Below are 18,475 nucleotides of genomic sequence, written 5' to 3'. Positions count from 1 at the left end.
TAAGATACAAATATTATACATGCACATAAGTGGGTTAATCTAGTAAAATAGTTTTTTTTATAATAACTAATTTTTTTAATATATTTCCAGCGTTTTCTTGACATCAGACTGCAGTGGATTCCGCACATGAACCGCATGCCCCCTGCAGAGTCTGTTTACCTCACCACTGCGGAAGTGTGCGGTAAAGTAGCGTAAAATCAGAGCAAAAACTAAAAAGAGAGAATAAGAAAAGAAAAGCAAAAACCAGCAGCAGAGCTATCCGGGGCCAAATCTGCAGGGGACTGTAGTATCTTGATGCTGTCTCTGCGGGGAGGAAGGGGGGGGGGACATAGATGTGACACCGCCTCGCGCTGATGACGCTTACCATCGGGAGACAGCCAAGTAACCCATAGCGAGCAACAAATGGTGCGTCTGAGCCGGAGACCTGATGCTGGAGACAGGAGCATGCATCCTGAGAGCCATTGATGCTGCAGAGCGAGCTGCACGGGGACAGCCGTCATCTGTTGATCGGATCGGAGACAATTAAGCGCATTATCATGATGAGCGGTCCCACTTACAGGTAGGATCATTACAGAACACCGAGCAGCGCTAGTGAAGGGGGCGTTCAGGGCAGGGGGGTCCGGCGTGTTTACCCGATGCGGGTCTGGAGACATTGGTATGCAGATGCAGACTTCAGAGGTTGCCTGGAGACCTGCTGCTGCTGCTGCATCTTGTGCGTTATGTTTCCATAATTGAAGGCTACAGGCCTGCAGCAGTCAATGGCGGTGATGTGTTGTTCAGCCGTCAGCGTGTCGCTTCTGTTGATTGAATTTCCTGAAAAAAAAATCAGCACTGCGGCTCCATCCATACAGATGCAGGTGTTTGGCTGCAGTCGACCCCACTTGTTGATCCTGTAGGGAGAAGTCACACCACAGGCTGACGATCACCCTGTGAGACATGTTTAGTCATGTTTGTGTCAAAAGAAAGGCACACTGCTGTCTGCCTCTGCAGGTAGGCTACAAGATAATCCAAATATGAATGTGTAAAGGACTTTAAGCAGCATGATCACAATTTCAAATCGTGCTACATGTTGTTGTTTTTTCAGGATAAATGTAATTTAGCAGCATGTGTATCAGCTGACAATCAGCATGTTGAAGTGGGAGTCTTTTTAAAAAGCAACATCACGCTTCAGAGAGGCCAAATCGTGCAGGTTAAATGGTTCAAAAAGAGAACAACAAGCAAATATAAAAGGGAGCAGTCACAAAACATTTGACTGCTTATCATTTAAATTATTGGTTCATCTTTTATTTTATTTTAGTCATCAAGGCTGTAAATAGTGAATATATTGTGGTTCCAATAATGGGGTCCAGACACCTAATTGGGTCACAGCCTAAATCTGAGTGTTCCCAAGATAATTAATTATAGGACTGAAACTAATAAATATTACAAGTTCCTGAAGAATACGCCAATTATTGTCTAGATTCACTAATAGTTTCATCTAGGCTATAACATCTCGTAAAATTGGGAGAATATTCTCAAGTCAAAGGTGATGTCTTTAAATGTCTTATTTTCGTAGTCCTAACCCCCATTTTTTAAGAAGAGACAAACCCAAAAAAAGCAGGAAATATCCATATTTGAGAGTCTGGAAACACCATTTTCTGACAATCAGTTTTCGAAATAGTTTGCTATTATGTTTTCTGCCAATCAACTAATTGTCGCAGCTTTAACTGATTGCAACGAACAGAGAAAAAACAATCTTATACATCATAGATTTAAAAAAAATGTTGCTCTTTTTTACATTACATTACATTGCATTTAGCTGACGCTTTTATCCAAAGCGACTTACAATAAGTGCATTCGACCAAGAAGATACAAACTTGAAGAAAACAGAATCATATAAGTACATCAGGTTTCATAGAGCCAAAACATTTCAAGTGCTACTCAACTAGCTTTAGACAAGCCAGTCCTTTATTAGTATATAAGTGCTTTGATAGTAATTCTATCGCTCGAAGTGGAGTCGAAAGAGATGAGTTTTCAGTCTGCGCCGGAAGATGTGTAAGCTTTCTGCTGTCCTGATGTCAATGGGGAGCTCATTCCACCATTTTGGAGCCAGGATAGCAAACAGGCGTGTTTTTGCAGATGGGAACTTGGGTCCCCCTCGCAGTGAGGGTGCAGCGAGCCGTTTGGTTGATGCAGAGCGGAGTGCACGTGCTGGGGTGTATGGTTTAACCATGTCCTGGATGTAGGAAGGGCCAGATCCATTCGCAGCATGGTACGCAAGTACCAGTGTCTTGAAGTGGATTCTAGCAGTTACTGGAAGCCAGTGAAGGGAGCGGAGGAGAGGCATGGTGTGGGAACATTTTGGAAGGTTGAAGACCAGACGAGTTGCTGCATTCTGGATGAGCTGCAGAGGTCGGATGGCACATGCAGGTAGACCAGCCAGGAGGGAGTTGCAGTAGTCTAGGCGTGAGATGACGAGAGCCTGGACCAGAAGTTGTGTCGCTTTCTGGGTCAGGAGGGGACATATCCTCCTGATCTTGTAAAGAGTGTATCTGCAGCAGCGGGTTGAGAGGTGCCGATGTTGATTGTTAGGTCAAGAGTGGGACAATCTTTTCCCGGAAGGAAAAGCAGTTCAGTCTTGTCAAGATTGAGCTTGAGGTGGTGAGCACCACTGAGAGATGTCAGCTAGACAAGCAGAGATGCGTGCGACGACCTGGGTTTCTGAGCGGGGAAAGGACAGAATGAACTGGGTGTCGTCAGCGTAGCAGTGGTATGAAAAACCATGCGGGCTAATGACTGATCCGAGCGAGTTTGTGTACAAAGAGAAGAGGAGGGGACCAAGAACAGAGCCCTGAGGGACCCCTGTAGTTAATTGACAAGGGTCGGACTTGGACCCTCTCCAAGTTACCCTGTAGGTGCGGTCTTTGAGGTATGAGGTGAGGAGGGAAAGTGCAGAGCCAGAAACTCCAAGTTCTTGGAGAGTGCGAAGGAGGATCTGATGATTCACCGTGTCGAATGCAGCAGACAGGTCCAAAAGGATGATGACAGAGGAGAGGGAGGCTGCTTTAGCCGTGTGCAGTTCCTCAGAGACAGCGAGGAGAGCAGTTTCTGTGGAGTGACCTGCCTTAAAACCAGACTGGTGCGGATCCAGAAGGTTGTTCTGATGGAGATAACAGGAGAGTTGTTTAAAGACAGCGCGTTCAAATGTTTTAGACAGGAACGGGAGGAGAGAGACAGGCCTGTAGTTTATAACATCGGACGGGTTCAGTATATATATGCATATATATGCAAGGAAATCCAGAGACTGCAGGGAAGCGTAGCCAGAGATGAAGTCAGCCTTAGGAACAGCTGACTGGCAGTTCCACAGGCCACCTGTAACTAGATGTTGGATCGCAGTGGAGCATGTGGGATAGACGAGAGCAGGCCGGTTATATCGATTAGGAGATACACGGGGCCAGTGATAATTGCGAGAAGACACATGATTACTGTATAGCATGAGGGGCTAAAAAACACCAGCGATACTTAGCTCAAACAAAGTAGGATTTGCCTCCTCTTTGCCTCCCTCATGACTCCCGCAGAATAACTACAGAACAATTATACAGAGTAGAATAAATGGAACAGAGAGGTCTTATAAACAATAATATAACTTCCAGAGATTACTGAGTCAGCAGGAGAGTCCTTATCTGGTCAGGATAGCACACTGAATTGTTTAGATTTTCAATGCTGCATTAAGTAAACTTTTGCTGGGGGGGCGCGATCTCACAACTGAAGCTGTCTCACTTCACGCAATCAGCAGTGCCTTCGAGTCTATTGTAATGCACTATTTGAGACAAGTGTCCGACTAAGCCCTGAGTAACAGGTTATTTGAGATGTTCTGAGATTTCAAAAACACAATTTTAGCTAGAATAACTACAGAACAATTATACAGAGTAGAATAAATGGAACAGAGAGGTCTTATAAACAAAAATATAACTTACAGAGATTACTGAGTCAGCAGGAGAGTCCTTATCTGGTCAGGATAGCACTTCTCCCAACCTTGTCGACTAGGTAAAATGATCAAAATTAAACATTCAGAGAGGAACATTTCAATTTGACAGTGAATATTTTTTTGTTTCGAGGAGACACAGGGTGTTTCTCAATCGCGAGTAAAGCTGCTTCAGAGCCACTATTTCAAGCATACTACGTCATCGAGTGCCGCCGAAGTACTGTTCCAATCTCCAGCATACTTGGAAATCTACCGAGCCCGGCGTACTCCGTTTGGAGAAATATCGAGGTTGCACATGAGTAGACTCCGCGGTCTTAAAATCCCCACAATGCTTTGCGCACGGACCAATTTCCCCAAATCTGTGGCGGAAGATGTAAGGCGGGGCCTATCATATGACGCACACCTGCACACTTGCTAGCCTGTTCCACTCTTCGTTTTCCGAATGCCAGGAAGTATTCTTGACTCGCTTCTGAAGCAAGATGCTCGGCAGACATGTGCTACCAAGCAAGCGTACTCGCGATTGAGAAACACCCAGTGTGTAGGTGGGGACAAACGAGGCTAATTGGCACATGACCTAAAAATAAGCTGATTTAAGTGTGTCTTATTCATGTCAACATGTTCTAAGATGTCCACGGTGCGGAAAGTCTTGTGGTGTGTTTATCACTGTGGAGCATGTCAGACGTGTGCTGAGCTCACAGGAGTGATTTGCAGTGTTGAACGTCACCCGGTCGTCACATCACTGCCCCCCCACTGTCGGCCTCTGACACACATTGGATTTCTGACTTTAACGTAAGCCATTAACTGCAGGAAGGAGCCTCTCCTGTGGGGATGATCTGCTTAGGGATATCTGTCAAGTCATGCACATGCTCAGTTTGTTCAGGCAATATGTTGTTGGACTCACCTTCCCTTCAAAATAAGACACATTCCCAGCAGCTTCTGCTAGCCGAGCAACCAGATCGACCTCCTGCAGCCATGTGTGTCTTTGTTCTCGGCCGAGTAGTTAGTAGGGTGGCAATATCACTTTTAATATGGATCAGCTGGCTGGAGCTGCTTAACGGAGCCGGTCAAACGCCATATGTCAGCCCAGTGGCTCGAAGAGTGTCCCCCTGCCTTCAACTCTCTCATCCACGACCATTGTAACCGGTTCCTTTCGGCTTACAGTGGCTTTAGCAGCTGTTGCAGTTAAATGTAGGGCATAGCGGTTTGCTCGTCTGCCTGGTGGTTTAAACCAGAAAACCCGAGCTGTGACTTTCAGTTGTGTGGTTGCTGCGTTTTGCACCATCGCTGCACAATGAGGCTGAAACCCAGAAGTAGAGAAACAAGGGAGATACTGAGAGAAGAGGTAGGAAAAGTATCTTTTATAAAGCTCTGTTTGGGATGGAGCACTTATTCTGGCATGAAGGCCAAAACGTGTTTGTTTGTGATTCATATTTGAATTTTTGCTTTTCATTGACATGCTTTTAGAAGGTTTCTCACAGTGTAAATATTGGCCTGGTAAACATTTACTGTTATGTGGAAATCCTGGAATAACTGACTAGTGCTGGGTGTGACCCAAAAAAGTGAATTTGCTGCTTGTCAAACAAGGAGTTTTGCTAAAAGTCTAATCTGTTTTACAGGTGAAATCTGAGGAGAGTGAAATGATTCCGAAGTCAGGAAAATCTCCAGCAGACTCGAGGAAAAGTGTCGGCATCCATGAGTTTGCAGCACTTGCCAGATCCTCCTTAAATGGTATTTACTTGATTTCAACCGTTTATACTTGATGAATGAATGTCTAGAACTAAAACATCTCCTCTGTGTTCAGGTATCTCTCAGGCAGTGAGGGACCATGTGACCAAGCCCACCTCCCTGGCTCAGGGCCGGGTCGCCCACCTCATCGAGTGGAAAGGTTGGCCCAAACCTGCAGAGCCGCCGCCAGCCGCTCACTTCAACTCCTACTGCCATCTGAGCGAGGGAGAGAAGGAGGCGCGCTTTGCTGCAGGTATTCATTCTGCCACCTTCAGCCAAGTATAAGATTTGTATCCAGCTTTAGTGTTTAACTAGCTGTTTGCATAGGCACGTCATTTACACTGGGGATGCTTGGGACACACCACTTTTTAATATGGCTGATTTTATCCCTATTACTTTTTTCAGTCAAATGTGCACAAAAAAAACAACTATGCACCAAGAAATGTTAACTTAAAAACTTTCACAAAGATTTATTTGCACAAGAAGAATTCATAAAAGGAAATGTCAATACAAAAACTCATTATGAAATTACAAAAAAGTAACTTTGAACATTTATTGAGATAGTTTCTTGATTTGCGCCCCCCCCCCCATTCCTGGTCATTAGCTACTCTGACCTTAAACTAACCCCCATTACATTAACTAAAAGTGTATTTTAAAATCTTCTGACCCCTCATATCCGCACTACTTTTGAACACAGAGGGCCACCCTTAGGGCACGTGCCTCCTCTTGCTTAGCTCGGTTTAGCTCCAGTATACTCTCCTGTCAGTCGGCTAATCCCCCGACCCTCCTGCCTGTCAGTGGTCCGCCCCGCCCACCACGCTGTCTCCGGGGTGATGTCTTGTATTGGCAGCAGATGGTGGCCTATCTCTCTCCCAGAACACTTCACTGCCCACCGACGGTATGACCGCTCCTGCTGTTTCACTGTGACTCATCCTCTGTGGCGCTGGCGACATCAAGGGAGGGAGGGAGGGAGGGATAAAGAGAGAGGTAGTGACGGATGATTAAGTCTTTTTTCTTCACACTTAGATCAAAGCTCCAAAATAAGCTTTTTAAAAAGCTTGTGACAAGAGCTGAAACGAATAGTCGTCGATAATTAGGTATAAAGAGTTTTTGATGATCAATAAGTCACCTTGCTCTTAAATATAGATATCATCTTCTTAAATGTAATTATCTATACGTTATCCTGTATGGCGAGCTCTACGTCACATTCTATATGCAAACGAAAAGTTAAGACGTTTATAAATCGTTGAACCAATGTTTACACTGAAAAACAATGAGTTAATGTGCTGCGATGATATCACATAGGATTGAAATATGGCTTCAAAATTGTTTCATGAAAATAAAATGCACACATCCATTTTAGGGTCTTAACAAGGACTCAAACACTCTTTGCTCTTTCGACAACAGAGGCCAGGCTGGATTACATTTACTCTCATAAAGATACAGCCAGTTTTCCTCCGTTCACTCGGAGCTTAAGTGTTGTCCCTTTATTGGGCTAGAATCTCGTTAAACACACTTAAATTCACAAAGCAGAAATGTAGAGGCAGTATAAGTGACGTTGCCCTTATTAAATCAGCCCCTCTAAAGCCAAACCAGGCTACATGTGCAACATAGAGTTTTTGATGATCAATATCAATGATCACCTTGCTCTTAAATATAGATATCATCTTCTTAAATGTAATTATTTGAGGCTTTTTAAAGATCAAAATATAATTATAAATTGAATATTTGGATGCATTTCTGTCTGCAGGTAAAACAAAATGTAACCTTGGGCTTTGGGAAATTGTGTAGTGCAGTTTTTTTAGACAAGGCTATTATCAACCAAATAATGGGCCCATTATAAAGCCCTAATGTTTACTTAGAATGACAGGGTAGCAGTTTCACTCTTTACTTTCCTTATATAGACATGGCTGTATTGTCAGAACAAATCAGATCAATCATCTTTTTCTTTCTCCGCTCTATTGAATACATTCATCTTTTAAACAAGTCACAACAAATCTGAGGGTGTCCTCAGATGTTCAACAGGATTCAAAAGACAAACCGTTTTTTTTCTTTCCTTTTTATTATAGAAATCTGTGCATCTAAAAATTCAAATAAAACCAAGGAAAGAAAATAACCCTATTAAAAGATGCAACATTTCCTTATTTTAAGTTTGTCATAAATGTATTGGACCTGTTTTCTCTGCTAGGAGTGGCGGAGCAGTTTGCCATCGCAGAGGCTAAGCTGCGTGCCTGGGCGTCTATAGATGACGATGAGGAAGACTCCAATGATGAAGACTCCCACACCAACGGACAGAGTCAAACCTCCTCCAACGAGAGCTCAGGTATCCACAGTCTCCCCCAATCTTGTTCATTTCATCATCTCCATCTTCATTTCTGCATCATCTAACAAATCGCCTTCATCTTCCCATCCCCCTCTCCCACTTGTCCATCCATCTCCAGGTGTTCTGACTCTTTGCTCCTCCCTCAGACGGCGCCGCGTCCCGTCCAATCAGCGCTGCGCCGAGCCAGCCTGAGGGCGAGGGTGTTGAGGCTCCGCCCCCCGACTGCCCCCTGTGCTCCCGCACTGCGTCCCACACTGACCCTCAATCCTCCCAGACCAACTCTCCCACTCTACCCAGCGACTGCCTGAGCCCCTTCCTGGATGAGGAGGAGGAGGAGGAGGATGAGGAGGAGGAGAGGGTGGAGGGTCAGGAGGAGCCCGCTGTTTCCCAGGAGCAATGCAACGAGGTCTGCATCCACAACAAGCCTGAATGGAGACCCCGGGCCCGGAGCAGCAGGTTTGACTCCTGCTACTCCACCTCTCACTCTGAGTCTCCTGGAGAGGAGGACGAGGAGGACGAGGAGGAGGAAGGCAGCGTGTTTCACGAGTTTCGAGCGTGGCAATCCAGCCGGAGAAGCTTCTTCTCCGACCGCGCCTCATCCGGAGTGGCGTCCTTCGACGAAGAGGAGGAAAGGGAGGAAGTCGAGGAGAAGAAAGAGTAACTGATGTGATGTGTTGTCCATCTTTATGTCTCTTTGAGTCTGTGTTGATTCTGGATATGATGAGAAAATCGATTCTGCTTTCACTGTAAACCTCTCTCGTCCTCCTCTTCCCCTCCTCCTCTTCCTCTGATCATCTCCTCTCCACTCGCTGCCTTCTGTCTCTCATCCTCAAAGCTTTTCATGTTCTGGTCTCGCTCCGCCGTTTATCGCTGCCGTGAAACAGTATATATATTTATTGGAGAGTTCAACCACAATGTAAAGCTGTTGTTCAATCTGAGTTTTGTACATCTGTTTGTGGAGAGTCATGTGTTGCATTGGTTTTCTATGGATATTTTGTAGTGTTGTTTTCTCTGGGTCATGCTGTGTCATGTGGGGTCGGGCTATGTTTGATACTGAATGTCTGAATGTCATGAATATATAAATAAATGATTTTTCTAAAAATGCAGATTGTCTTTTTTTCCTTCACTAAACTGAACGTACAACAAATTAAAACAACTTCTGAAGGTGTTTTGTTTTTTATTTAGTCATTCACTCATGTACAAAAACAATTTCATGTCCTCTGAAAAATAACAATGGCTGTTGGATTTCAAATGCATAATTCTCCTATGTACAATATCATGTACGTAGATCTCATCCATGTATTTCCATATGTACAGAGCATATACAGGCCAGTGTGCCATATAAAGGGAGATACTACAGACTTATTGCTTAACTATATACGCTGCAAATTAGCTTATACACTCTCTACATTTAACTCCTTATACGTTATCCTATATGGCGAGCTCTACGTCACATTCTATATGCAAACGAAAAGTTAAGACGTTTATAAATCGTTGAACCAATGTTTACACTGAAAAACAATGAGTTAATGTGCTGCGATGATATCAAAGGATTGAAATATGGCTTCAAAATTGTTGCATGAAAATAAAATACATTCATTCATTTTAGGGTCTTAACAAGGACTCAAACACTCTTTGCTCTTTCGACAACAGAGGCCAGGCTGGATTACATTTACTCTCATAAAGATACAGCCAGTTTTCCTCGGTTCACTCGGAGCTTAAGTGTTGTCCCTTTATCGGGCTAGAATCTCGTTAAACACACAATTAAATTCACAAAGCAGAAATGTAGAGGCAGTATAAGTGACGGACAGTCGACGTTGCCCTTATTAAATCAGCCCCTCTAAAGCCAAACCGGGCTAAATGTGAAGTAAAGTATACTCATGCTAAATACAATGTGCTTCACCACTTTGGAGCCCTGTTACTAAGCTTGGTGGACGTTTGGAAGCAGTGGCGGTTCTAGACCAATTTTACTGGGGGGGCTGGGGCCAGTTATTTCATGAGAGGGGCTCAATAAAAGCGGGTTAAATAGACAAAGACAGTATAAAATAAACATAAAATACAGTAATTGATATTTGTTTTTGTAAGATTATTTGTTTTAGTAAATTTAAGTTACAGTCGTTTTTTTCATTTAGAGTATTTGTTTTAGTAACTTTAAGTGACAATTAAATTAAAACACATAAACAGTATTCGCTTTTATATAAGGTAATGAACAGTTTAATCTCCACTGTACATCCGGGTCTCTGATTGGACTTAGTTCCAATAAAACGTAATATTGTAACCTTTTTTTTGGAGGGGGGCCACAGGGGGGTCCCTGGTCAGTGTTACGGGGGCACTGGCCCCTGTTGCCCCGCCTCCTAGAACCGCCCCTGTTTGGAAGCTGCCTTTGAACGGTAGATCTCTGCTGATTTGGGGATTTTCGAGGTGACATGGAAACCATTATTTGTTCGTAAATTATGTGTGGTAATTAAACAATGGAGTCCTGACAAACTAATGATGACACTGTTGCTATTAAACCCTCTTTTACTGCATTATTACTGTATATTTATTGCATATCATCCAATACCTTTATGTATAAATATTATCAGCCACTTTCTAGTTTATTGGTCCACTGATAGTGAATAGGTAGTAGTTTCAATTCATACCATCGTGTGCTCATTTGTTCTTCTGTGCTTTCTTGTCTATTATTGTTCCCCCTCCATTACTGGTGCGTGACTTTTATTCTCTAAGTAATGTAGTTGAAGACATGATAACAGGATTTTATTTTTGGCATGAAGACTCAAAATATGTTTAAGAGTCCAAGATCTGAGCATGGAAAGGAAAGTGTCAAAATGTCTCACGCACACACACACACATACACACACACAAAACATACAGCTTGCAATATTCTACATTTTTCTCATTGTCAATAAACCCCATGAAAAGATAAAACTAGTGTATTTGTAGACCACCATAAAACAGAGCTAAAATTAATGCCCAACGAATGCAAAACCTGGTGCTTACATTACCCACTTATTCTAGCAGAGGCTAACCTGTTTAGACCTGAGCCTGTTTTTCAGGTCTCAGGCTCGAAAATGACATTCCCAGAACAAATGACCATATCTTCCCTTCTAAAAGGGTTAAATTAATAATCTTTGTTCTCAAAGTAATGATAAACCTGTGAGTTGGATGTAGAAAAGTCAGAATCAATTTTTTATTTTAAAGAAAATTCAGATTGAACATAGTAAAAAAACTGTAAATTATAGTGTCCGTCCAAAAATTCTTTTTTACTTAGTGAAAACTACCCTTGAATGATGGTAAGGTAGACTAAAAGCTTTAGGAATCCAAAGTACAACATATAATAAGTACCCTGTATCAAGATTGATGCAAAAACAAGTGACATTTGACCTTTTTAGAGAGGTTTAGCAAAAAGAACTCCACCTCTGAGGTCGATTTTGGTGATTGACATCTCTTTCTGACCGGTAGAGCCAATAGAATCGAAGGGGAATTTCCCCACTCACACACATGGTACAAAAAAAAGGTGGGGGCTTCGCGCATGCAGTTTTGCATCAGAGCGAACCTATACTCTAGCTCTGACATCTGGAAACGGAAAAGCAGGTTTATTGCTTATGGATTATCAGAAATCATTTCAAAGGGACACAAACACATTGGATTAACCTATGGATTAATTTCAGCAGCGTTTTTATCATTTTAATGCCATTGAAGACCACTTTTGACCAGACTACGACACAGGTAAACCATGTTAGCGTTTTTAGCTACCTAGCGCCACATGTTTTGATGTCTGTTTTTGTTTATAAAGTCGCGAGTTCGTATCATTGAGTGATAATGTATGTACCCATCGATTCTGTGTCATCTCACGATGTGAAACGATGTGTTGGATGTGCAGAAAAGATAAATAATAAGGTTTTATGAGTGAATTTTGGTGCAGTAATCTGTTAGCATTTTTAGCTCGTTGCTGATTCAGAGGCTTAATTAAAAAAAATTAAAATGATCAGTTAGATGAGTTTCTTCCCGTTACATGGATATAAAACATTCATAGTTTATTAAATGAACATGCCCTCAGACACTGTTTCCTGCAGTGCCCCGGTACCGGGGTCTCTCGGGCTTAACAGGCTAATGCAGCTGCAAGCAAAGAAGAGGAGCGATAGTGTTCTGGTCATATCACTTCTCTGTATCTCACTTGTCAATTTAAATCGTAGTTCATGAAGGGTTTCTGAAGCCACAGAAGGTTTTATATAGTTTTTCTTTATATAAACAGTAGTACTCTCTGACACTGATCTCCAGTATTGGCCCCTCAGCTACGTGACCCACCGACATGCGCAAATGTTCTACTAGAGCTTTCTCATCACTTTTCGCAGCTTGAATTGGTTTTGATGTTTTCATGGGATTTCATTGAGTTATAAAAATATAGAATACAACCAGCTTTATCCTTTAAAACAGGCATTTGCACAGTTTGACAGAAACACATGATGATAATGATGTCACATGTAGTCATTCTCACTCGCTCACACAACAAGGTTAGAAACACGGTATCTAGGCTGGACTGGGAGGTGAGAGCGACCTCTACGAATGTAAGAAACGTCGATATTCATGATGCGGCAGCGAGGATCCCCTCGGGTCATTCTGATTGGGCCTTAGTGTGGGCGGGGCTAATCTCTCCCTCAGGTTCTGATTGGTCCTTGTTCAGAGACGGGCTTCCCTGATCCTGCTCTGTGTGGTCCAGCTCAGGAGTGTGTGTGGGGAGGTCATAGTCACAGGCCAGCTCCGACTCCTCAGTGTGGGAGGGGCTGCAGTCAAAAGTGAACTCTGATTGGTCCTCGGTGAACGAGGGGCTCTCCTGCAGCACCAGCTCTGACGACTGGCTCGAGGCGTCTCCGGGGCTCGCCTCAAACTGCAGGTTCGTTTGGTCCGAGAAGTTGACGGGGATCTCTTTGTACGCAAGGTCTGGCTGGTTCTGCACATCTGGACGGTTGGGTTCCCGTGGCAACGAGAGCCCCCTGTGGCGGAGGCACAGCTTGTGTAGTTCTGTTACCTCGGATACGTTCGAGCTGTTCCCACTGTCACGGAAACTGGCCAGCGGGGGGCGCACCTTCACTCCAGTCACTGTCACCGAGCCCTCGATGGCCTTACGCAGCTGGAGATACAGAGTGACAGAAAAAGGCAGTGAATCAATTGTATAAAAAAAGAAAAAGGAATGGGGAGAGACAAGGCGATAATACAAAACAGGGAAAATTCTCCATTAACTGAAGCCAATTGATGACACATTTTACAAAAGGAAAACTTAAAAACACACAACTCATGCAATGTAATCAAAGTCTGAATTATCCAGTCGTGTGTGCAATCCACATACATCTTCCATAAAACCTTACCCAAAAAAAAGATTCTCTCTCTTTTTGTCCTGATCCATTTATATGAAAACCTGTCTGAAAAATGAGCTGATCAGATCTTGGCCACTTTATGATGTCATAATGTTTTTTTGGGTTGTGGAACCATTAGCCAATAACCAACCAAGGTAACCCCGCCCCCACCTTATCACCTGAATCTCCTCCTAGAGCACCATTGTGTTAGGCCCCGGCTCCACGGGAACGCATACGGCAAAACGCATCGGAGTAACGCAAACGCAACCGCAAAAAAGCTTCCGCCCACCAGTAGCGTGGCGTGGGGAAAAATGTAGGGGAAGCCCATTTTTTTGGGTTGGTTGCACACGCCTGTTATCTAACCCAGGGGTTCCCAACCCCCGGTCCGCGGACCGGTACCGGGCCGCGGAGGTGTTACTGCCGGGCCGCGAAATAGCTGTGAGTTTATCGTAATATTTGCAGAATTATAAATATATAAAAATATTTTATCATAATATTTTTTTCAAAAAGTGTTTAATTTTCGCACCTATGCCACCAGTCATATTATTTCATCCAGTAGCTAGTTAATCTTTCACCAGAAAACCGTTGAAAATGGCTTTTATGATGTTCCGAGGGATTCGGCGGCTCAGCCTAAGGTCTCAGCCTCTTGTGCGCACGAGCATGTTACCGGTGCGCCAAGTAGGAAGAGGAGCGCACAGGAGACAACCGTTTGATTGCAGACTGTTATGTTTATGTGGGGAAATGGTGGTGCATACATTATTTGAGATATATTTCAAACTCGGACTTCATTTTAAGGACATGTCGGCCAGGGGTGTAGAGCTATTTGTTTAAGCACTGGATTGGCAAAACAGGAGAGTAAACCAGTATGCCTTGATCTATGAATTAATGTCCGGGACTCTCACGATCTGCTGCCCGCAGCTGTTTTATAGAAGGAAACCCTCCTTCATGAAATGGCTGCAGCATCAGGAGGCAGCGGGACGTAGGCCTATACTCGGTAAAGAGCTGTGCCTTTTTACGCACCGCCTTCGCTGTGTTTAACTTAATCAGAACAGTTTAAGAGTGACTGCAGGCTGCTACGTGTTAACCACACACACATCTACACACATCGAACTGCCCGATTACTCCCCCTTTTATTAGTTTTATGAAGGAGATGTCCAGTCAGTCACCAAGGCGCATGATGTGTGTGTGTATGTGCTCTGCTCAGCTCAGCTCTGTGTGTTCGGTGTGTTTGTGTCTGTCCGACACCGGCATATATGCGGCTGTTCCCAAAATAAATTAGTTTAATCTTAATCTCGATGCTAAATGCTGTCGGGAGTGCACCGGAATGAACGACATTTTCCCAGCATTCACTGGATTATCCGTAAATCATACAAACAAAACCAAAACGTTGATTTATCTGTTTTCCCGTTTTGGTTTAAAAACTGAATAACGTCGGTTTTTTGGTTTTCCGAAAAACCAAAAAACAACACCGGTTCTTTTTTAAACTTTGTTAATATGGTTTGGATGCATATTGTTCTAGTATTTGTTCAGGCTGTTACATACAATTAGCCTCTGTTGCTACCTGCTGGTGGTGAGTAAATATTAAAATCAGTTAAAATTGACAACCGGTCCGCGATTTTTTTTTAATGTATCTACCGGTCCTTGGCACAATAAAGGTTGGGAACCCCTGATCTAACCGACAGGTCCGCACGCACTCTCCAGCCGAAACTCTCGTTTTATTAATTTAAGCATTTTCTTATTAATTTATGCAGACACACACCCCCCCCAAATGCAATACCAGCCGCTCAATGCGCAGTGCAGATTCGGTAATGAATAAAAAAGAAGCATTCATTCACAAAGTAAATCAGGAGACCTTTAAAGTTTTATGTACACATCAAAGTATCAGTAGGCGTGTATGAAACACATGAATTCAAAAACAATTATTATGTACAGAAACATTTGCATGCGATAGTCCACCTTCTCTTCCCTTCCCTTTCTAACACACGGCAAGTGCAGCAACAGTCCTCGTCTCTGTAATTAGCTCAGTCCGTAGTCCAAAAGTAACTAAAAATATAAACAATCTCATCTATTCAGGTGAAATCGCCAGCCGCCTCTGAAGGGAAGCCAGAGTTAGCTGGCTTCCCTTGGCATGGCCCTGACCAATCACAGGTTGGCAAGGGCATCACGTGGGCCTCATCTGATTGGTCAATCCCTCAATTTTTTTCACCAAGGGAAGCTTGATCCGACTGGCTTCCTCTCGCAACAGTGAATGCAATCTACTGTTTCACCATAACATCTAGAGGGGCGCTGTTTGTTTCACTCTTTGTAAAATACTCAATGAGAGTGGAGGAGAGACGGGCCGGCAGCAACACACAGCAAAGGAGAATTATCGAAACAAAACAAAGTGTTTTTATTTATTTATTTAAATTATAACTACAATCTGAAAAAACAGGGGAAGCCTGGCTTCCCTTGGCCTCCGGGAGAAAACGCCACTGCCGCCCACACGCAATATACACCGGATTGTGTCAAGCTCCACGAGACGGCTCCGTTTACATCCAACCGCTGGAAAAGCTGCAGTACATATGCCGAGCCTGTACGTGGAGCTGTAACTTCCTCCACAAAAGCAGCAACTTCCTCCACAAAAGCAGCGAAGAAGAATGGTTGTCATGGCTGCACTTCTGTTTATTCTCCGCGGTGGGGGCCGAGGGATCCGGGCAGAGTTTTTCGCCGGTCAACGTGTGCTAAAGTTGAAATCTTCCGGACAAAATTATAAAAGTGCCGGTCAAAGGTCTTCTTTGTTATTTATTGAGCTTTAAAACAAATGAATAACGACTCTATATAATGATATATAATCATAAAATACACGGAGCCTGTCTCTTTTTCCTCTCTTCTCACAGCGTCAGTGTCTGTCTCATGCAGCAGCTGATCCAGTAATGATGACTCGACAGTAAAAATAAACATATTTATAACTAGATTAGGTAGTTTGAGAGGTAATTAAAATAGCTAAGGGTGATGATCTGACTTGAAGTGTGTGTTTTGCTCTCGCTGCATCACAGCGGGAGGAGCTGCGTGTCTCCGTCCTGTCAGATTAGACTTCACTCGCGTTTATGTCCATATCAAGATAAAGATAAATAATCTGAATTCAGTGTGCAGTGTACTTTTGCGGGGGTGAGCAGCAGAGGCGGGGAGAGGCGGGGCTATTGAATCGTCATTATCACAAACGGATGACCGTATAGGCGACCACACGGCCCCGTTGGACCCCCCAGAGCGCTCCGTTCCCAGATCTATCCACCTTTGGACCCGTTGTCGTTTGCAGGGTCTGTTTCTACGTTTCCGTTACGGCGTCATCGAGCTTAAAGGGCTATACGCATGAGAAATATGCGGATTCAACCCGTTTTCGTTCCCGTGGTGCCTAGGCCTTATTTTTAACCAAATATCTCGCAGAGGGGCGTTGGGAGTGGCAGCTCATTTGCATTTAAATCTACAGACCCAGAATCAGCACTTTTGAAACAGGCTGAAACAGAGGGGATTATGGGATGCTACAATGCATGATCTGTTGGGTATTTCGAGCCAAACACTTCAGAGACATGTTTTGAATATATCTGAGACCTATAATACATTGTTGAAAATGAGCATAATAGGGGACCTTTAAATAAAAGATCATCATTTTAAGTATATTTTTAACAATCATATCAAAAAGAAATGTTTCAATCAGAAGCCTGAACAATTAAAGTAAAGACATGCAAACCTCTTTGAGAGAGACAACTCCAACCAGATGTCCCATGCTGGTCACGTAGGCGTGGTCCAGGCCCAGCAGAGAGAAGATAGTGTGGGTCTGTGGAGGGGCAGAGATTAATGACTTTTACTTGATTCAGAGAATAATCTACTTCTTCCACCACTCCAAAGCGCTCAAGAGCAAATGAGCGATGAGTGAGTGTCCCTCCAGATGGTCATTTGGATGATATTGTGCAGAATGATCCCAACATTAGTCAACGCATTAAAACACCATTAAGAATTACTTTATAATTAAAGGGTCATTAAGTACATTCAAAGCACCTTTCAAATAATTCAACTGGGGTTCATGGACCTCATAACACCTGCAGTTTTAGTGCCAGGTCCTTTAAGCTGTAACACCAGGATAGCCCATCAGTCTGGTGATTAAGCCCACAATGAACTACATTTGTGTAGTACTTTAACACAGTGTGTAGTACTTAAGCACAGTGTCTAGTAATTAAACACATGTCCACTAAAAGTGGTAAAAATACACATGGTTGGCACATTTTCAGGGCGTTTATTGTCTAATATTCATATCATAAATTGAAGTCAATGTCATGTAGGTCTTTTTTATAGCGTACCTTATGCAGAGATGTTTGCTCTACCAGCTGGAAGGGAGCGGGATCGATCTTGCAGTTCTTGAAATCCACCGGCTTGTCGAGCTGCTGCTCCTCCCACTCAGCTATCTGCAGGGAGAACGATAATGAAACAATTATACTTCTAAACTTTTTTATTCTAAAACACAATTTAACAGTATTGTATTCTGTAAATGCAGCTCTCACGTCTGATGGAGTCATGCCATCTTCCGTATCAGTGGAGTCCTAAAAGACGACAAGTAAGATGTACATTTACCCTGTTTAACACACACACAAAGGTTTATATACACAAAGTTACACCATTAAGTACACTACAAAGTGTACCAACACAAACACATTATGCATGGGGGAAATCTGAGGGGGGGATCTGTTTGTTGCTGTGAGTGAAATACAGAGCTGTACGCAAATTAGTCACTTATAGAGTTTCAGAGGTTTACGCTGAGATTTGATGTATGGGTCAAACTGTTAAAACATTTCCCAGAAAATGAATAACACCTTCGGCGTTAAATTAAACACAAACAAACAATGACACGACACAGAAGGCATATTAACAGCAGTTACAAAGAAAGCTGATGAGACACCTGTTTTACACTGATGTTGAAAAGACTATGAAACCTTTACTACTTTAAAAAACAGCCCCATCTCTCTACTTCTCTGCAAAGCCACTCTGACGCTTTGTATGTTGCACCACAAATATTTTGGCCCAGCACTCACTACGTGCGTGTCGCAAGGCAACGGTTACTAAGCAACAGTCTCTAGG

The 18,475-nt window shown here is 43.3% G+C and overlaps 2 protein-coding genes across 3 annotated transcripts in view; one reads left to right on the top strand and one right to left on the bottom strand.

Annotated features, from left to right (window-relative positions):
• The first annotated feature begins 295 nt into the window (after positions 1–295).
• Positions 296–9,118, top strand: fam131a (family with sequence similarity 131 member A). Of its 2 annotated transcripts, none has more exons than XM_034138063.1 (5): positions 296–559; positions 5,581–5,692; positions 5,766–5,942; positions 7,878–8,012; positions 8,159–9,118. In XM_034138063.1, the coding sequence occupies exons 2-5, from the start codon at positions 5,602–5,604 to the stop codon at positions 8,671–8,673; spliced, it is 918 nt and encodes a 305-aa protein (XP_033993954.1). In that variant the 5' UTR covers positions 296–559; positions 5,581–5,601; the 3' UTR covers positions 8,674–9,118. The 2 variants fall into 2 exon arrangements, with proteins under 2 accessions (XP_033993954.1, XP_033993953.1); XM_034138062.1 differs by lacking the exon at positions 296–559 and adding an exon at positions 703–990.
• Positions 9,119–12,075: 2,957 nt separating this feature from the next.
• Positions 12,076–18,475, bottom strand: part of clcn2a (chloride channel, voltage-sensitive 2a) — a 35,949-nt gene continuing 29,549 nt past the window's right edge. Inside the window, exons 22-25 of the mRNA XM_034138061.1 lie at positions 17,902–17,940; positions 17,701–17,805; positions 17,094–17,180; positions 12,076–13,143 (exon numbers count right to left, since the gene is read on the bottom strand). Of these exons, the coding sequence (XP_033993952.1) occupies positions 12,628–13,143; positions 17,094–17,180; positions 17,701–17,805; positions 17,902–17,940 (747 nt within the window). The 3' untranslated portion in view covers positions 12,076–12,627. The remainder of the gene's footprint in view (positions 13,144–17,093; positions 17,181–17,700; positions 17,806–17,901; positions 17,941–18,475) is intronic.

The sequence above is a fragment of the Trematomus bernacchii genome, unplaced genomic scaffold (genome assembly GCF_902827165.1).
Source record: "Trematomus bernacchii unplaced genomic scaffold, fTreBer1.1, whole genome shotgun sequence".
In the NCBI taxonomy this organism is placed as follows: Eukaryota; Metazoa; Chordata; class Actinopteri; order Perciformes; family Nototheniidae; genus Trematomus; species Trematomus bernacchii.
This window is presented reverse-complemented; position numbering and strand designations above follow the sequence as displayed.

What these genes read in the sequence shown, in the direction of transcription:
- fam131a (XM_034138062.1), top strand. Translation starts at nt 937, where the DNA reads ATGTTTAGTCATGTTTGTGTCAAAAGAAAGGCACACTGCTGTCTGCCT. An exon ending in TGCCAGATCCTCCTTAAATG is followed by an intron (nt 5,693 to 5,765) that starts GTATTTACTTGA and finishes CTCTGTGTTCAG; the next exon opens with GTATCTCTCAGGCAGTGAGG. An exon ending in CTCCTCCAACGAGAGCTCAG is followed by an intron (nt 8,013 to 8,158) that starts GTATCCACAGTC and finishes CTCCTCCCTCAG; the next exon opens with ACGGCGCCGCGTCCCGTCCA.